This window comes from Pteropus medius, unplaced genomic scaffold (genome assembly GCF_902729225.1).
Source record: "Pteropus medius unplaced genomic scaffold, Ma_sr-lr_union100, whole genome shotgun sequence".
Classification (NCBI taxonomy): domain Eukaryota; kingdom Metazoa; phylum Chordata; class Mammalia; order Chiroptera; family Pteropodidae; genus Pteropus; species Pteropus medius.
Genome location: NW_024356249.1, coordinates 15,743,702 through 15,762,784, shown reverse-complemented (window position 1 = coordinate 15,762,784; position 19,083 = coordinate 15,743,702). Strand labels below are relative to the sequence as shown.

Genomic DNA, 19,083 nt, shown 5'->3' with positions numbered 1-19,083 from the left:
AGTCAGACAGTATGAAAATCTTGATATTTTAAATATGCACTTGGTTCATTTACAATATAAATAATATCGATGTAAAGAAACAGATTGACAGTAATACCATATATACTTTATTATATCAAAAAAATAGAGTAAAAATTGAAGATTGAGTTGGTTTGTGAAGGTGCCATTGAAGAAGAGAGATGTTAATGCATGGTTTTATTTCAAATAGGAGCAATGACCCTCCATGTTTGTGTCTTACATTTAAATTAGAATTGACTTCAATATACTTACAAAGGATTTGGAATCGCTGTTAGAGTTCTACTAAGTCATTAATTATTCTGACGTAAGTTACATCAATAATATTTCATGATTTACTCCAGAAAATGTTCCTGAGAAAGAAGTTTAATGTTAACAAAGGGATTAACTTATTTTCATGGTGGGTGGGCTAAGACAGCTATTCTATTATTGTATTTGTGGTACTCTGTATTAATATTTATTGGAGATTGTGTTTCAAATTGTTATTAACGATGCTCATTAATTTATACTGAATTATTCATCTATGGTTTTGCTGTAGTTAGGCTTTTTTTCTTTCTTTCTTTCTTTTCCTCTGGAAAATTCATGCAGAAAAACATCAAAGCAAAATTAAGCTGCCATAAAGTAATAAAACTATCTTTCATGCTGTTTGGTCATTGCAGTGAAATCATAGGGGCAAGAAAATTGAAGTAGTAGTCTAGACATAACTTTTATTACCAAGGAAAATGAGCAGAATTTAAGGTTCTTATGTTGTCATGGTCAAAACATAGAGCAGTCCATGAGGAAAATTGTTTGTGTAGAATTGCATGACTTTGACACTTCCACTGAAAAAGAGCAGAAAGGAGAACATTTACAGCTCGCATTACTGAGTGCTCAATAAGCATTTGATTGATTGATTGGTTAGTTGGTGGAAACTTTATACAGTGACTACCCATTTAAAGAACATTGCTCTGTGATTGATCTGGTCATTGTTATGTGTCAAATCGTGTTTCCACTTACATCAAGACATGGACCACTTCTCGTTTCCTAAAGGAAAAAGTAGAAGTTGTTCTTTTCCCCCAAAAAATGCTTGATTGAAGTACTGTGCTATTTTTATTTGTGGTTTGGTGTACCCTTATATGGTAATGGCATTTGAAATATTTTCTGAAACCATAGATAGTAAACTATTGGTGTCAAAGCCACGTAGGTAATAATATAATAATGTCAGGAAGGAATTTTGAATTCCCTGGCTTAACACTAGACCTACGTACTAATAATGCCTTTAAACATTTGATGTCTCCATTCTCTCGAAGATACTCTTTGGCCAATGCCACTTTATAAAATGAAAGTAAAATTTTATTAAGGAATTGATGTGTTTGGAGTATATAGAGCCAAATTATATCATTTAAGTTCAAGTGTAGGTCTGAAATGGTTCAGAGAGTTTTGTCTATATGTCATAAATCTGTTGACTAAGAGCTAGTTCTGTTTAAATTTATATTGGTTGCTTGCAAAGAAGTCTTTTCTTGAATAAAATAGAAAGGAACAGACTTAAATGTTGCAGTAACTGGGTCAGTCCCAGGCTTACTCTCTCCACAGAGACTGAGCTTTAATACAGACTCTTTTAAATAAGTGAAACAAAACAGGAAATAAATTGCTTTCCTGGGATACCGCAATGCTAAACTTGAGGAAAGTCACTAAAAATGGAGGGTGTCTTTACAGACTACTTTCGGTAAAGATGCTGTCTACACATTCATTCTTTTCCCACATACGTCCTGCTTTGTTCTTAAGAGACTAATGTGAAATGTCAGATGTTTAAGAATCACATAAAAGAGAATTTAATAGATTAGACTTTATTTGATAGTCAGCACTGGTGAGAACTTTTTCAACACTTAAGTGTTGAAAAAACTCAAAAGGAGTAACATTTTAGTTACACTTGGCAATTTCTAAAGTTACAAACAGGTTTTCTAGGTTATAGAAAAGGATTACTGAACTACTACTACTAGTTGCTATTTAATATTTTTTGAGTGTTTAGTATACATCAAGTGCTGTGCAAAGCACTTAAAAGGAAATTTCAGATTTAGTTCTGTTAGAATACATTTGAGGTAAGTTCTTACTATTACTATTACTATTCTCATTTTCTAGGTAAAAGATACTGAACTTAAGGAATTAGTTCACAGTCTTACCTAAAAAAATCCATTAATAGACAGGAGTTAGGATTTTAAAGACAAATGTTACTTTGAAAATTATTCATAAAATATTTTTGAAAGGAAATTGATTAGTCACTATATTACATACAATGTACTAGACAAATTAGAACATATGTCTTTCTTGGTTTCACCCATGTCTTGTCAGGATCAGGTTCAGTTTGCTTGGTAAACCACATGACACATGGGCCCCAAATCTCTCCCTTACAGCCTTTCTCTTGGCTGGCTGCTGGTGACCTTCTCTACCATGGCTCCTGTGCTCATGGTGGCTTCGAGACTCTGCCTGATATTGGGCCTCTTGGCCTTAGATAACTCATCTCTGAGTGTCCATCTCTGCCCCTTCACTGGACCTGCCTCAGTGTTGCAACATGCTATGGTCAGAGTCACTCTAACAAACACTGCATTGAAGTGGAGAGAGAAAACCAGTCCTTGCCCACGTTACACTCATTTCCTAGGCTGTGAACAAAAAGGTTACACTGTACAACTCCAGCATAACTACTCAGCACTCAGTTTGCTCACTTTTCTTTTCAGCCTCTTTTTTCTCTTCAATGCACATATCATTAGTTATTTGGGTAAGAGGAAATTGGAGTTCGCTCGTTAAGCAGAGATTTATTGAGCTCCTGTGTTAAGTTCCAGCCTATGCTTAGCACTAGATTTGCAATGGAGGGAAAAACTCAAAATTCCTGACCTCACAGAGCTTACAGTGTGTGAACCAAAAATACTCTCTGATGAACTGAAAATGATCCCTCCCTTTTAATAAGTGATCAGGTCTGTGAACTTGACTCTACCGTGAATGTATTTCTTTTCCTTTTTGTGCACTAGTCAAGAGATTGGTTGATATTCCCCCAGATACTTCCTCAGGAGGTCGTAGCTTAAAGAGGATCCAGCTACAGTGTCTCCCATGAGGTTTATTGGGCCTCACACAAATAAAACAGCAGCCAATTGACCCTGTGGAACACTCATAATTGGTGGAACAAACCTGAATTCACAGAGGGTCTACATCTGAGCTCTGGCCCTGGGACCTTTGCCACTGATCGTCTTTCTCCATTAGGTCATTTATAGCATATATTGAAAATTATAACAAGACTTTTCACCTAAGATTGAAGTAATTTGGAATTGTAAAAGACCTTAAAAATTATCTAGTTATTCATTTGGCAAATATTTGTTTATTTGTCCTTGCTGCTGTGCTTTTTTTCATCAGCATGCAAAAAAGGAAACAGATTCAGAAGTGAAGGTATTTGTTCTTTTTTAGGAATTGGCAGAACTCGGGGTGTGCTTCTGTTGTTTTCAAAGCATTATGCTAAACACTCATTGAGTGATTTCAGGAACATCTCTCATATTATTCAGGATTCTCCAGGGAAGCAAAACAAATGATATAGATATATAGCTGTCCATATAAAAATTTATTATAAAGTATTGGCTCACACCGCGATGGAGGCTGAGAAGTCCCATGATCTGCTCTCGGCATGTCGGAGACCCAGGAAAGCCAGTTGTGTGGTTTGAGGGTGTGCGATCCAGGGAGCCACGGTGGAGAATCTGGTCCCAGTCTGAAGGCCTGGGAACGAGGAGCAATGAGGGGGGATTGGAGTCTCAACTCAGTTAGTCAGAAAGCAAATTTAAACTTTTTTTGTCTTTTTGTTCTATTCAGGCCCTCAAAGCATTAGTTAATAACATTGGAACGAGCTATCTGCTTTACTCAGTCCATTAATTCAAGTGCTAATCTCTTCCAGAAACATTCTCACAGACATCCCTTGGTCCAGTCAAGCTGCATAAAAAATTAGCCATCACACTATGTTGTCATTTTTATTCACAGACATTCTAGCCACTGGGACCTCTTTCTTTCACAGGTAGTATGTTTACGTACTTTCTTGCTTCCCTCCAATAGTGTCATAGTGTAGTAAGGAAACTTTTATGAAGTCGATGATATTTGATCAACATTTAACCAGTTTTTACCTAATAAAAGCCAATTTCATGGTTCAGCCTAAGCCATCCCCTGCTGCCACATACAAATGCTCTTATTTGGGGTCAAAGCTGGCATTATTTCTCTCTCAGTCACTCTTTCTGTTTGTGTACACACATGTGCATGCACATGCACCTGTTACTGAGCAAGGACTCACTGCAGGATGCCCACAGAAGCCAATACCATGGCGCTAGCTTGGGAGAAAAGAAAAAAACAACTTTATTGCAAGGTTGACCTACAAGGAAACAGGTGGAAGAGTGCAGATCTGTCTCTCTGATTCAGGGTTTTGAGGGACATTTAAAATGTTGAGGTGAACAGGCTGGTATGTAGACGTGCTGGCTGGGCAGGTTTCAATTGGAGGGCTTTGGAACTTGGCCATTTATGGTAAAATATGGTAAGGGACTTCAGCACCAGATATTCCTGGACAATAAACCCTTCTCTTCTGAAAGGGTTCTGGCATTCAGGTCCTGGTCATGTCCCAGTCCTTTGGTTCCATGAAGGGGGCAAAACTATGGTTCCGGATATTATTGGAGGTCAAAATTCTCTCCTCTGCACATGCTTCAGCTGCATGACTTATGGTTTTGTTCTGTTGTCTCTGAAAAACAACTCAGTGTCTTGTTAGAAACAGGATATGGCCAGTTTGAGCTGGATCTGCAGTTACACAAATACACGCATATACTATAATTGCTTCTCCAGGATATGTGACTAGTAAGAAGACTAAGGCCAAACTTTTATTTTCCAAGTATAGGGTTTATGCTGGATATTCTCCACTTGCCCTTTCACATTCACTCTAGACCCCTCCCCAGGAAACTCTCCTCCACAGACAGCATCAAGGCTCCCTTATCCCCTGACTTCTGGCAGGAGATCAGAACTCAGGAGGAGAGAATTTTGGGATCTTTATTCTCTGGTTCCTTCCCTGCTGGACTCTGGCTTGGAGTGCCTCAGTTCCTCTCACAGATGTGCCTTTTGTTTAGTTCTGTAATGGACCTCCTCCTGGACTAAGGGTTACTGTTGGGGGCAATCTGAACTCTGATCTTGCCCTGGTAACACTGGGGACTCTCGGTTCTTTTCGCCAATGTAGAAAGAATTCTAGCTCAGTGAGATTTATGAGAGGTAAAATTTGTTAAAGGCACCTTTTGAGGTAGAAGTGTGCCACGCCTAAATAGGCTATAACTGTGGAAACTAAAGGTATGACTAAAGTACACTCCAAATGAGGAGTGGGTTACAGCTAAGAGGGCTTTAAAAGCAGAGAATGGCTGTGATGGGGTGTTTCAAAGGCATTCCTAGGTGATTGGCATGTGAGGTCATTCTGATTGACATTTGGCTGTTATATAACTCCCTGCCTACTACACATGTGCTTTCCCAGAATTCAGTCTGTTATAATTAGATTCATGAACTTCTGGGCATAGGCATGATATTAGAATGATGTTTTAACAAGGCTGAGGTGAAGAGAGGGTCAGAGCAGTCCTTACTGCACAGGCGTCTGTGGCTGGACTCAACCAGTTATAGGTTTATGCCCTTTGTCTCCAGTCCTTTCTCTCTCAGGATACAGGAGTGATTTTTAACTACAAAATCTGTGTTCTTTGAGTGGTCTCTGGGCTGGACCTTTGCTCCTTTGTTCCCCATCTCTCGTGTCTGTCTAACAACCTAACAGTAAGAGCTTCCATTTTGTCAGCCACGGGGAGCTTTAGTTCCTATTGTTGTTTTTCCTTAACTCTGCCCTTGTGTTTGTTTGCTAACAGTCCCTTGGTTAATAGTCCCTTGGTCAATGGTCTCTTCAGTTACCCCTTTTACTCTGCCATCCATCCATTTTCACCCAGGGCCCAGACAGAGAGTTATTTCCTGGCAATTGCATTTTATAGAGTTTTATAAATTATTATGCAAAAGGTATTAATGGAGCTTAATTTTAATTTTTAATTATTTTAAAAATAGTTACTTAATTATTTTTAATTTTATTTTCCCAATCAAGGGAAATTGGAATGATTTTAGATGTCAGGAGACAGGTAATTATAGAGTTTTATTTTTTGTTTATTTAGAATTGTTAAAAGTAACAGCCAAACCTGGAATACTATAATGGAAAATCTAATATATGTATTACGAAGGGTAAAAATTACTTTAATCAATTGTAAATTCCATTGTTCAACCACAGTGTCAGGAGCTGATGAGGAAATCTGACATATTTTTTGCAATTCCTATATTGGAGTCCTTCAACTATGTAGCCTAAGTTCCTCCACTTAAACTAAACTAAAAAAGTGACATAAAATTGTTTACTCTTTTGACATATTTGCTGACTACTACTTCAAAACCATTGAGCTACTACATTGGTGAAACACTTAATATGTCTAGTTTTTACAAGGTCAGCTCTCCTTGGGCTTCAAATCAGTGCTTTGCTTCTGGGAAGCAAAGGTAAAGAGAAATCAGAGTAAATTACACTATCCTCATCATACCAAAGAAGGCTATAGATTAGCTCTTCAGGAGAGACAAAATTATTCCTAGTATTAAATTCTAAAAATGTCTGTTTAGTGAAAAAAACAAAACAAAACATGTATTTTCTTCCTGCAGATTTAATCTACAAAAATAAATCTAGTGAAAAAATAGGAAACTTATTTTCCTACTGCGAATTTAAAGGATTATATAAACACTTCAACTCTTTTTAAGTTGTGATTCCTAAGAAGAGAAATTACCTAATGACTCTTTGTCACCTCTAGAAACAGGCAGTTTGAATATTTCTTTTATTAAGATATATTAGAATGTCATTAATAGGGAAGCCTTACAAATAGGTTATAATTTTTTGAGAAAGATCGCACTGTGCTAAATAATGAGGTATGAGAATACACTGAACAGCTTGACTTCTGCTGACTTTTACTTAAGAGCGTGAAGTGTTTTAAATTAGACTATGTTAGTATTGATGAAATGTGCACAAGGGGAAAATAATTTGAAGGCTATGTTCCATTTCAAGAGCGGATAAATTGTATAATTTAAAAATAAAACACTGTGACCTGGCAGTAAGGAAGCAACAACGCTTGGATGCTGTGGGAGACAGTGGAAATTGGGGCAACCTTCTGGGAAGCCAATTCAGTGATGTCTATCGAATGTACCACGCACTTGACCTGGCAATTATGCATACAGATTAGAGTTGCCCCTAGATAAACATTTAGAAGTACACACACACACACACACACACACACACACACACACACACAAAATGTGTAAGAGCATTCACTGCAGTATTTTTGAAATAGCAAAAGAAAAACATTACAAAAATAATCCAAATGTACAGCAACAAGGGTATGGTTAAGTAAAATGTATATTCATTTCAGGAAACACTCTAAGCCAATAAGAAGTACAAGGTAATTCTGTATATGCTATATGGAAAGGACTCCAGGATGGATAAGTAGGTAAATAAGCCAGACATAGACCATTATGTCTCTTTCCCATCATTTAAAAAGCAGAAATATAGATGCTCCTTGACTTAGGATAGGGTTACCTCCTAATAAACTTACTGTAGTTTGAAAATATCATAAGTTGAAAATTCATTTAATACATTTAACCTACTGAACATTGTAGCTTAGCCTACCCTATCCTAAATATGCTCAGAACACTTACTTTAGCCTACACTTGGGCAAAATCATCCAACACAATGAATACACTCTAGGATATCAATTGTTTACCTTCGTGATTGTATGGCTGACTGGGAGCTGCGGCTAGCTGGCCCTGCCCAGCATCCCAAGAGAGTATCATACTGCATATCAAAATTTAAAATTCAAAGTATGGTTTCTACTGAATGCCTATTGCTTTCGCATCATTGTAAAGTCAAAAAAATCATAAGTCGAACCATTATAAGTTGAGGACTGTCTGTATCTACATATATAGGTTTATGTAGACATATTGATATTTATATCAACTTATATATTGAAAAATCATAAGCATCTGACTGAGTGTCTGCTTATCTAGACTTTAATAATGAATACTAAGCTTTGGCTTTGGCAGAGAGAAGTCTTAGGTGGGGGCGAATTGCCAGTTGTTTTTTCTTTTCATTTGATAGTTTTCTGTACAATTTGATTATTTTAACCGTATACATACAATATATCCATTTTTTTAAATATCAATATGAGTGCTCTGAAGTAAGTCATTATTGTTGGTCTTTTAAACACTTATAAAAAACAGTAAATAATATTTTACAAAAGAATAAAGCACAATTGTCAGGTTATGAAGGAGAAACTCTAGCGCATGAAGGATTGTATTCCCAGGAAATCAGCTCCAGTTTTGTGTGTGATATTCTCATCGCAAACAGTGGGCAGCTCTTGCACCCACACCTTCCCCATGCTGAGCGTGTGTCTCTCAGCTGTCAGAGGATAGGCTTCATGTGGGACACGGGGACATCAGCCTCACCTCCCCTTATGAGCAAGGAAATTTGAAATTAGTTATTACAATTGTTTTCCTAGTCTGTGATAGGAGAACATATCACAAAACAAAGGCCTCGCTAAACATGCATTCACACTTAATGGGTCTGACCTGATGCAGAACGGGGAGAAAATTTGTTGCCTGTTTCCTGTGGACCCCGGAGTTCAACACCATGACTCCGTTTTGGAAACAATTCCAAAAGGAAGCAGTGGGATGACTGTTCTCTGCTCTTGTGAATCTTTTCAGAATTCCGATTCCTGGTGAGCCCCTCTGTGTGTCTGGACCAGAGCACACAAGTCAAGCTGAGTACTTCAAGTCCCCTTTCAAAAGCAGCGAAGCCACCTGTGTGGAAGCCGTGGGCCTGGAGACAGGAACAACTGTAAGCTGATCATTTTGCACTGTTATATCCAGCATGCATTTTAGGAGACAGCTAACAAGAGAAAAGCACTGGAATAGATCTAGGGGGTTTTGCATGTTTAAATTATTATGTCTGTTACATAAATTTTCAGCTATCTCTTCTTAATAAAGAATGCCATCATTGGTTTTCTTCTAGACTAATTCAGATCTCTCCTGCCATAGAATAAACATTTGGGTAAATAAGACTCTTATCTAGGAAGTTACATTAATGAAACTTGAATTTAAAACCTTGACAATATGAAACTATAACATTTTAATTTCCATTTTATACTCAAATGGCATTGCTTTAGTCTATGAATATGGCTAAATGGATTTTTTTCCCTAGCCGTGATTTTTTTTATGGCTCCCGGGATCTCATGAAGCAACTGCATGGCACCATGTTATTCGAGTTACCTCTAGGGAAATGGTTTTGTAATGTATATAAATTAAGAGATTTTAATTATCTTATCCAAAGCACAAAATAGTTTTCCTCATCTAATTTTATAATTATTAGGTTGTAATCGCACAGTTAATAGTATTTATTAACTGAAGAATTATATTTACCTTTTGCTTACCTGGACTTCAAAAATTGAAATAGCACAATTTTTTCTCATTGATCAAACAGAGACATTTGAAATATAGAGAAACATGGTACAGAAAAGCAAATAGTTATACTTTTTGGTATTATTTATGATGAAAGTACATTTGTTTCATCATAAAACATTAAATTAGTGTTATTTTTCCTTTGTAGACTAAAGGAAAAATAACACTAATTTTCTTAAATTTACTCCTAATTATTTCTTAAATTTACTCCTAATTATTTGTGGTGAAGACTATTGGGTAGAATCAAACTAGTGGGTAAAGCATTTTGGCATATTTTTGGTAACTTGTCAACTATTGTGAAGCTTAATAACTTTTCTTGTGCAGGAAAAGATAGAGTAAAGGCAGGCAAGGGCAGAACCAGAAAATTTCAGGTGTTTCACTGTTCCCTAAACTATAATTTATATCACTTTTGTTACTATAGTACTATATGTGACTAAAGTTTTTAAATCTTTAAACCTTATTCTAGGTACTATTTTTCTACTTTTCTTTCTTTTAAAAAATATTTTGATTAAATCTGCTAGAGTGTAGAACTCTTGTCACTTTGATCCCTTTTCTCTGTACCTGTATGTCCCCTGGTAGTGATGCTAATAAGCAGTGAAATTGTTTCAAGAAAGCCACACACCGAAGTCTAGGCTCCAACAGAGGATAGGAGAGTATACAAAGCTGTGAGGTAATTTACAGATTACATACCCACCCTGTATTATGGGACATTAATGATGGTGTTTTATTTTTTTAGGAATCAAACAATAGTCCTTGCCCCACAAGAAACCATCTTCAGAGCCGAAGATCTATCTGTGATTCTTAAAGCATATGTGTTGGTGACATCCTTAACCCCTTTGCGTGCATTCATTCATTCAACTGGCACGGTTTTGAATCCACCAAAGAAAAAACGCTTCACTGTCAAGGTAAAATTTCCATCGACGCTGTTATTTCACACAAAGTATGCTGAAGATAAGTAAAGTGAGTTGGGCTGCCTTTCTCCGACCTTTATGATTATCAAATCCCATTAAACAAAAAAATTGCCTCATTTTATTGCTGCAAGCAGATATTTTCATTTAATAGGTGCAAGTTCAAAAATGAACTGGAAACAACTTTATTCGCTAGAGATCACAAAGGCTGCATCTTTTTTCTCAATTCATCATTTTAGTTCAATTCTTTGACCCACTACAAAGCTAGTTCTCGGCTGTATTATGTTTTTCATGACTTTCCACTTTTCAAGAAAAGTATAGTCAATGCAACAAATGAAAATATAATAATATTACCCTTATGGTTTTGCTTCATTCTTAGGAAGCAAATGCCTGTTTCTTCACAACAGTAAATATGGAATATTTGCTGAGTGAAAAACAAAGCTCCTGTATTTAGTGTATAGTACTAAGCCATGATGTAAGGGATGACTAGAAAGTTTTCAGGGAATAACTCAATAACAACCCCAAGAAGTTTAGTTATAAAAGGTAACTCAGGTTAAGTCAGTTGAAAATTAGGTCTAGTGACAACATATTTGATAAATTTTAAGGAATTTCTAATTCTACAGAAATAATTGTTTAGAGGACAGATAAGAGGTGATTTCTCTGGTCAAAATTTTATCCCCTAAACTCTTAGGAAGAGGAGCCTGGGGAGGAAGCACTTTCCTCCATTAATATCCATCGAACTTGGGGTTTAAGAAGGAATAGAGTGGAGGAGTGAATGCCAAATGTGATATAATCACACATATCTCATCAGCTCCTCACTTGAACAGGTGGACTTCACATCCTTAAGGGGGAACAGGCAGTGATTGTCCTAGGGGGTCACCAGGGAGAGGCAGGAAGAAAACAAAAATACTCTCCTCAAGCTTGTCCTTTTAAAGAAGCCTCCAGCAACCACCTTTCCCAAAAACTCCAATCATCCCAGTTCACTGCCACCACTGGCCAACCAGTTCGAAACAGCTTTCAGAATCCCATGTTCTTTTGTTAAAGTCATTCTTCGATCTCATTTCACCTATGCTAGTTAGTTCACTATCTTGATAAGAAACTGAAGTTTCTAGATATTCCAAGTAATTTTTTTAAAGCTTTTTTCTTTTTTATTTAAACACCACTTGCCCTGACCACAGTAGAAGCAACTGGTAGAAATAATACATATTCTTGTGATAGTTCTTATGTATTTGCTAAAGTTAACTCATGAAAAAAGAAAGCTCTTTGTGATTTGATTTTCTTTATATTTTCGGGCTTTAGTCATTTCTTTGTTTCTTACTCATATCTTTGCTGTGTCGACAGGACAGATGCAAGCTACAGTTGTAGTGTAGGAAAGCACACAGTTCTTGTCTTTTGATCCTCTCTTCGGCATTTTTTTTCCTCAAGATCTTGCCGGATTATTCTGAACAACATTGTTACCTGCTCTCAAAAGGAGGCAGTGCAGCTTCCTGAGATAATGTGCCAGAGGACAATTATTTCCTTGCGAGGTCAAGTTATGCTTGATGCTCCAGATAGAGTTCAGAAAACAAGGGGATATTTATTTACCTTTCGACTGAAGTCCTTATTGCTTCAGCTAAAACAAATAGATCATACTTATCTGTTAAATCACTACTATTCTCCAAAATACTGCTTTCTTCTGATATTTTTAGATGTGAAAAAATACACAGAAACTGTTATTAATGCTGTCGTGGAGGACAGAACCCAAACCCATGTTAAAGACTAATCATGTGACCCCAGAGTTTTATGAAACACTGTTCTTAGTTCCATAGAACATGGTATGTATGTGTGTTGTGTGTGTGTGTGTGTGTTGTGTGTGTGTATATGTGTGTGTATGTGTGTACAGTATCCTGAGTTCAAAGGCTTAATTATTTAGTTAAATCAGTAGTGATTTATGCACTGTGCAGTGAGGCAAGCTCACTAAACTGGTTATCAGTGGCCATTTATAGAATATTCTGGCAGCTAAAGGAGGTATGAGAGTAATAACAGATATAACTATGAGCTCATTTATTTCCAATTAGGTCTGCTGCTGAGATATTTAATCTGCCAAAGCTTTGGAGAGAGTTGAGAAATATCAAGAAAAGGGAATTTGAGAAATAATGGAAAATAGAAGTTTTGTAAATTTTTTTTAAATCCCCCTCTCTACAATAAAAATAATTTAAATGTGAGATATTTCCAAGGATATTCAGATATAAAAGGGGGATGGAGATGGAAAAAGGGAAAGAAAATTAATAACAAATGCAACATTTGCTTACTATATCCTTTGATCTATATTTTTTTAGATATATATCTTTCCCTCTTCGCTTTTGTTCTTTACCCAAGTGGTAGGTAGTAAACTATAAACACTGACCTGCGTCTTGCTTTCATCACTCGCAATAGATCTTAGATATCTTTTCATATTTATTTTTTTATTTGATTTATTTAAATAAACAAATAAAAAATTTTTTTACCCATTTTTCCTACCCCACCTCCACCCCATCGCCTACTTCTGGAAACCACCAGTCTGTTCTCTGTATCTATGAGCTTGTATGTATGTATGTATTTATTTTTAGATTCCACATACATGAGGGATGATATGGTATTTGTCTTTTTCTGCCTAACATATTTCACTAAGCAAAATTCCCTCAAGATATATCCATGTTTCTGCACATGGCAAGATATCATTCTTTTTTTAAGGCTGAATAATATTCCATTATAAACATATCACAGTTTCTTTACCCATTCATCCATCGATGGACACTTTAGTTGTTTCCATATCTTGGCTATTGTAATAATGCTGCAATGAACATTGCATGCATGTATCTTTTTGAGTTGATGTTTTCATTTTCTTCAGCTAAATACCAAGAAATGTAATTGCTGGATGATATAGTAGTTCTATTTTTGATTTTTTGAGAACTCTCCATACCGTTTTCCACAGTAGCTGCACCAATTTACATTCTCACCAACAGCGAACAAGGGTTCCCTTTTCTCCACATCCTCACCGACACTTATTATTTCTTGTCTTTCTGATAACAACCATCCTAACGGGTGCGAAGTGATATCTCATAGTGATTTTGATTTGCATTTCCCAGTGAGTAATGATGTAGAGCATCTATTCATGTACTATTTCATGCACAACCATTTTTGCTGCTAAGGCAATGCCATTTTCTTGATAAACATAATAAATCTAATTTTAAGCAATATTTAATGCAAAAATGTCTTTCTCTAAAAAGCTCTTGATTCAATTATAAAACGCTCCAATTATGTCTATGAATTCAAGTGTAGAACTCTTCCACACCATTCTAACTATAACTTTCGGTCAAATTCATCCATGGCTGTGTTTATACACAGGTCACATAGATTAACTGGAAGAAATGTCATAAATTTAAATTTGATTCTTGGAATAAAAAGTCACAAGGTATGCCTTTATCTATTGTAAAGTCATCCAGCAGAGAAGAAACTCATATCTGGAACTTCTTTCTGACATCTGGAGATTCTTTATACCTGTGATTACAGCTTACTGCGTGGATGAAAATGTATTGCTGGAGTGATTTGTGACCTCTGGAAAAAAATCTGTGAAAAGCCTTATTTTTTCTAGTTGAGATGCAACTTAAATGAATTCACTGTTTGATCAGCCATCCCACATTTAAAGTTGTTCATTTGTTGATATTCGATAGTCAAAATTACATGAAAATGATGCTTTGAATGTAATCAGCTCTGAAATGTGTCTTGGTTTGAATTCAATCAAGATCATTTAAAAATTTTAAATGCGTGAAGAAATTCTTCAAGACTATTTAATCTCTAACTGTTCTAATTCAGCCTCTGCATTTTCCAATGATCTTCTAGTGGTTTTCCAGTAAATGCATTAGACAGACGTCATGATCTGCATTTCTGGGCAGGGCCACCTTTATAGAAAAGGGAAAACACAGGACATTGCAGCCTTTTCTCAAGTCAATATCTGTGAGCATCATCTCTGGTGGAAACCCAAGTTAAAGTGAGCTCCTTCCTGCCCAGCCTATGGCTCTAAATCACTAGCCCTCTACCAGCACTGCATTGGCCTTTGGGGGACCATTCTTCCATATCCTCTTATATCAATGCCATCAGCATGTGTGCACAGAGGAGAGAGTGAACCTTGGCAAAGCCGGAATGTTGTTATTTACACGGACTCTTTTAAAAGAATGCATATATCTCTTATTCAGTTTTGGAAACATGACACAGTTGTAGGGAAGGGATGATGTTAGCCTCATTTGTTGTCAATATTTATGCAGTGCTTTTCATAACGTCGGGCAAGATAGCTTGTATATTCCCGGGTTTAAAATGAGTTACGTCTTTGAAAGCAGGCATAAAGTTACAGTATGGTTTTTCAACCTTAGGAAGTTTTCCTGTCCTGATCTTCATTTTACATCCAAAACTGCAGACTATGGAACAGACCTTGTAAAAGACTTTTTCACTGAGCATCTGGCCAGAGATTTATATCAGATGTAGAAAGAGCATGAACAAAAAGCCTGCTCCTGGGACTTTGTGAAATGAATCGATGTATTACTTAATCTACTCTTACTTGGATTAAATTTAAAAATTGCATTAGAGTGTTCATTTTAAAGTATGACTTTATATACATAGAAATTATAGATAACCAATATAAAATTAAATAAACATGGTACTAAAGCTGACTTACAATAAAAACCAAAATAATAATTGCAAAATAACAACTTATCTAATCAGCCTCCATTGACATTAAATATTATTTCAGATATATCTTTGTTCTAGAAAAAGTGATTGTTTTGCAGCTGCACATGATTTTAAAGGGCTATTGATGGTTGCTCTTTCTTATTTTGAAATTTTCATTCATTCATCCGTTTTATTCATTCTCAACATTGTTCCCTAAAAGGTTTTTCAGGTAATTTTGTGCATTTATTAATTCTTAATACTGAACCTCAATTATCATCCTAATAGGAAGAAAATTATTCATTAATCATGGTCTTATTTATTTGATCAAAAGTGACCATTTAAAAACATGACCCTAAGCTTCAGAACAGTTGCAGGCAATGTGTGTTAGAGAGTGCCTGGCACATGGCAGGCACTCAAAAAATGTCTACCAATGAATGTTTGTCAATCATTATCATTTTTATTAAAGTTACCTTATTAATTGGAACATAATAAGAACTTTCATCATGAGAAAATGATTTAAGACTAGGTTCCACAACAAAAGATAAATATGATGAATTTACATGTAAATATCTCTTCCAAACTAATGTAGTGAATTTCTAAGTATATGTAAATATAATTAAATGATATGTATGCATTATATATATTGTGTGTATATACACATATATATAAAATGTGTTACAGTGACAACATAAGGAAAACTTTAACCCTAATGAATAAATTTGATCACTTTTTCCTTTAGTAGTAGAAAACGAATGGGCATCGATTAAATATCCAGAAAAATTGAGGTTAGCTAATATTTAGGGATTTCAGAAAGTGTGAAATCAGGATATATAAGTGAGTTCCTTCAGAATGCGTGAAAGATGGAAACAGAGAATTCCTCAGTGATATTTTGGATGTTAGGTTGTGTGTTTCTCCAAACTGGAGCCTAGGAGTCGATGGCCTGTGGAGGTCATAGAAATTCTTACATATCAGTCTATGTAGGCTTTCCTCTTTCTGCCGTTGTCCAGCATAAGAGTGTCACTCCAATTTCTGTTACACCTTGCTAATCACAAGTTTATAAAATAAACAAGTGTTTAGAATAAAAATGACATAAAAAAAGAGATCTAGTGTAGCAATGTTTCAAATACTTGTGTCCATAGAGAACAACGTCATCTTAATTTTTGAGTTTCTCATTATTTCTTTGATAGTTTTGCTTGCTAAGCCAGAAAGATGTTCAAAGACAAAGCAGCTGTAATCCCTTCCTTCACTACCCTCCATGGAGCTGTGGGTAATGGAACCATGAATCAAGGCAAAACTCCCTGCCGTCTTCCTGAATTTTTCCACTTTTGTGCAGGCACCTACAGAGTTACTGAATTTAATTTTATAAATCTTGATTCCTGGGCTTTGACAACAAGGCTCACCCGTGTGTTCCATCACTGCAGTAATGGTAAATACTCTCTGAGGACAGGATAATATGTTGGGATGAATATATCAGACAAAGACAGCAAAGAATCAAAAGAACAAAAACAAAGAAGAAAAATTAACTTGCCTACATATGTTTCAAATCCTTAAAAGAAGAAATTATGTGTTTTTTTGTATTTAAAAAGGAAATAAGCCTTCACTGTCTGACAAAATACCTGGTACTCAGCAGACAGCAGGAAAGAAGTGGCTTTGAACAGAGACTCCACGCATCAAAATGCTGAAAAGAATCATTAGTAATAAAATAACTCCTTTACAAAGTGGTATGTGAATGCACAGTAATAACAGTGAAGACAATGGCAGGAATGTCTCCCAAAATTCATTACTTTAACACTTAAGTTAATTAAAAAATATGTACCCAGTGGAGAAGACAGATGATATTTATATATTTTTTTCTTTTGGTATGAAACAAAATTATTTTCCACTAGTACATTTCAAAACTTATTATGTTTGTCATTTTAAACATTTTTATTAAAAATTTTCTTTATTCTTTGATCTATTCAAAGACTGTGACAAATTCTAAATATAAAATATCTGCAAATGTGCCAACTAGGTAAAATTGATTTGTCTGCTAAAAGAAGACAAACTTTTGCTCCCTTCAGGAAAAAAATCTGACTTACGTTTGTCTTACATGATTTATGCATTGCAAGTTTAAAATGAAATACAGGCTTTTCCTTCTCATATATAAAGCGTGTTTTCAAATTTGAAAGGAACAGCAATCTTTTGTCACCAAGGAAACCTACATAGCCATGAGATAAAGCAAAACAAAATACTGTATTGCCCCCAAGTGGTTGGTTTAGGTATTGCACCAATAGCCTGAACTGTTCAACCGTGAAAGGAAAAAAGGCAGAAATGTTTCAACGGCAAAGCTTTGACCTTTTTCTTTCATCGGATTATACATATTTATTTTTTAAATGTTACTTGATTATTCATGCTGTGGTAGGAAGGCTATAATGCTAAGTAGAAATTCTTAATAGTGATAAATCCTCAGTGGATTTTCGATTACCTAGGCCACAAAATTATTTGAAATGTCTTCAGCATTTGTCAGTCATTGAACATTTAAGATAATTTTGTGATGCATAGTTTTTAAATTACTGTAAACTTAGCACTAACATTAGACTTAGTATTCAAAAATGTATTACTTTTATCCATTATATTTTGTGTGTACTTCTATTGAATTTCAACTTGAACCTTAAATATCCTGTTAACTCGAATTCCTCTGACTTATGTAAATGCCTTAATATTGTAATATGGAACTGAAAAATTTTATTTTTTTCTCTGAGTGCTACTAAGGCATACCAACAGGGATTCTTTCTCAAGATTCTGCACACATACATCGTGCTGTATTCTATATCTACTGTGATATTCAGATCAATTTCATTGCTTTTGTTAATTCTGTCTTAATGGAGCATCTGCCTGTAAGGCAGCCATTCTCTGACTTCCTCACTTACTGACATAGAGTATTCCCATACCCACCCCTGTGTCTGCTTTGTCTCATAACTTGTCTTCTCACCCCACGGCTACATTTATGAAACCAGTTTTTAGAAGCTCCATGAAGCGGGTCTTTAAACTTTGGAGAAAGAACTGCAAACAGGAGAGAAGTCCCAGGTCTACCTGTATTTATATATATGTATATTCATATGCCGTGTGACAAACCCTTTGAATTAGCTTCTCCATGCCTAGTATCTAGTCTTGCAGAATCCAATAGTTCCAGGTAGCACAGCCTCCTCTACCAGCTTAAAAATATACTGTACCAAAATGATTTCTACCAGACATTTTTATTCCAGATGTATTTGAAAAGTATGAGATTTTCCCCATGAGCTTGATTACTTAAATCATTTACATAAATAAAATATATTCAAGTCACAGAGGGTAAAATCATTACTCTAAACTCAGAGGTCACAGAAGAAAAACATTATGCTAAGGAAATAGATTTCATTTTCATGCTTTCAAATAGGTACTGTCAAAGTGAAAAGAAATGTGATTTAAAATATGAATAGGACAATGATGACATTCTCTCAGTCTGAGTGATAAGCAAATATCCAATTGTACTTTAAAAGTGAAAGAAATAAAATCACTAGAACTGGATCTGTAGTGCTGGATAGAGAAGACTACAAGGGAAAGTTCTCAGGCATGACCTCTAGGGGTCTTGGGATGGATGTGCAGTAGGAAAGTTCTTGAACCAGCTGTATAACTTCGGGCAAGTCTTTCAAGCTCTCTGAACCACTTTCTCTATCTGTAAAATAGAAATAGTAAAATATGGGTTTTCACTCTTACAAAAATTTACTGAGCACTTCCCACACGCTAGACATTGTGTTAGATTCCAGTGACGAAGTAATAAATAAGACAAAGTCCCTGCCTTTATGGAGTTTATCCTCGTATGAAATGGTAGATGAAATACAGATAAAGTGTATCGTGTTAAACAAAAGGGGAATAGTAGAGAGGAGGTGGAGGGAAAGGTGAGAGCCAGATCACA

At 35.7% G+C, this 19,083-nt stretch overlaps 1 protein-coding gene across 3 annotated transcripts in view; it reads left to right on the top strand.

Annotated features, from left to right (window-relative positions):
- The window catches only part of CPED1 (cadherin like and PC-esterase domain containing 1), a 255,487-nt gene that overhangs the window by 81,382 nt on the left and 155,022 nt on the right, over window positions 1-19,083 (top strand). For all 3 annotated transcript variants that reach the window (XM_039860843.1, XM_039860839.1, XM_039860840.1), the window contains 2 exons: window positions 8,806-8,938; window positions 10,295-10,463. In XM_039860843.1, coding sequence (XP_039716777.1) covers window positions 8,806-8,938; window positions 10,295-10,463 — 302 coding nt within the window. The remainder of the gene's footprint in view (window positions 1-8,805; window positions 8,939-10,294; window positions 10,464-19,083) is intronic.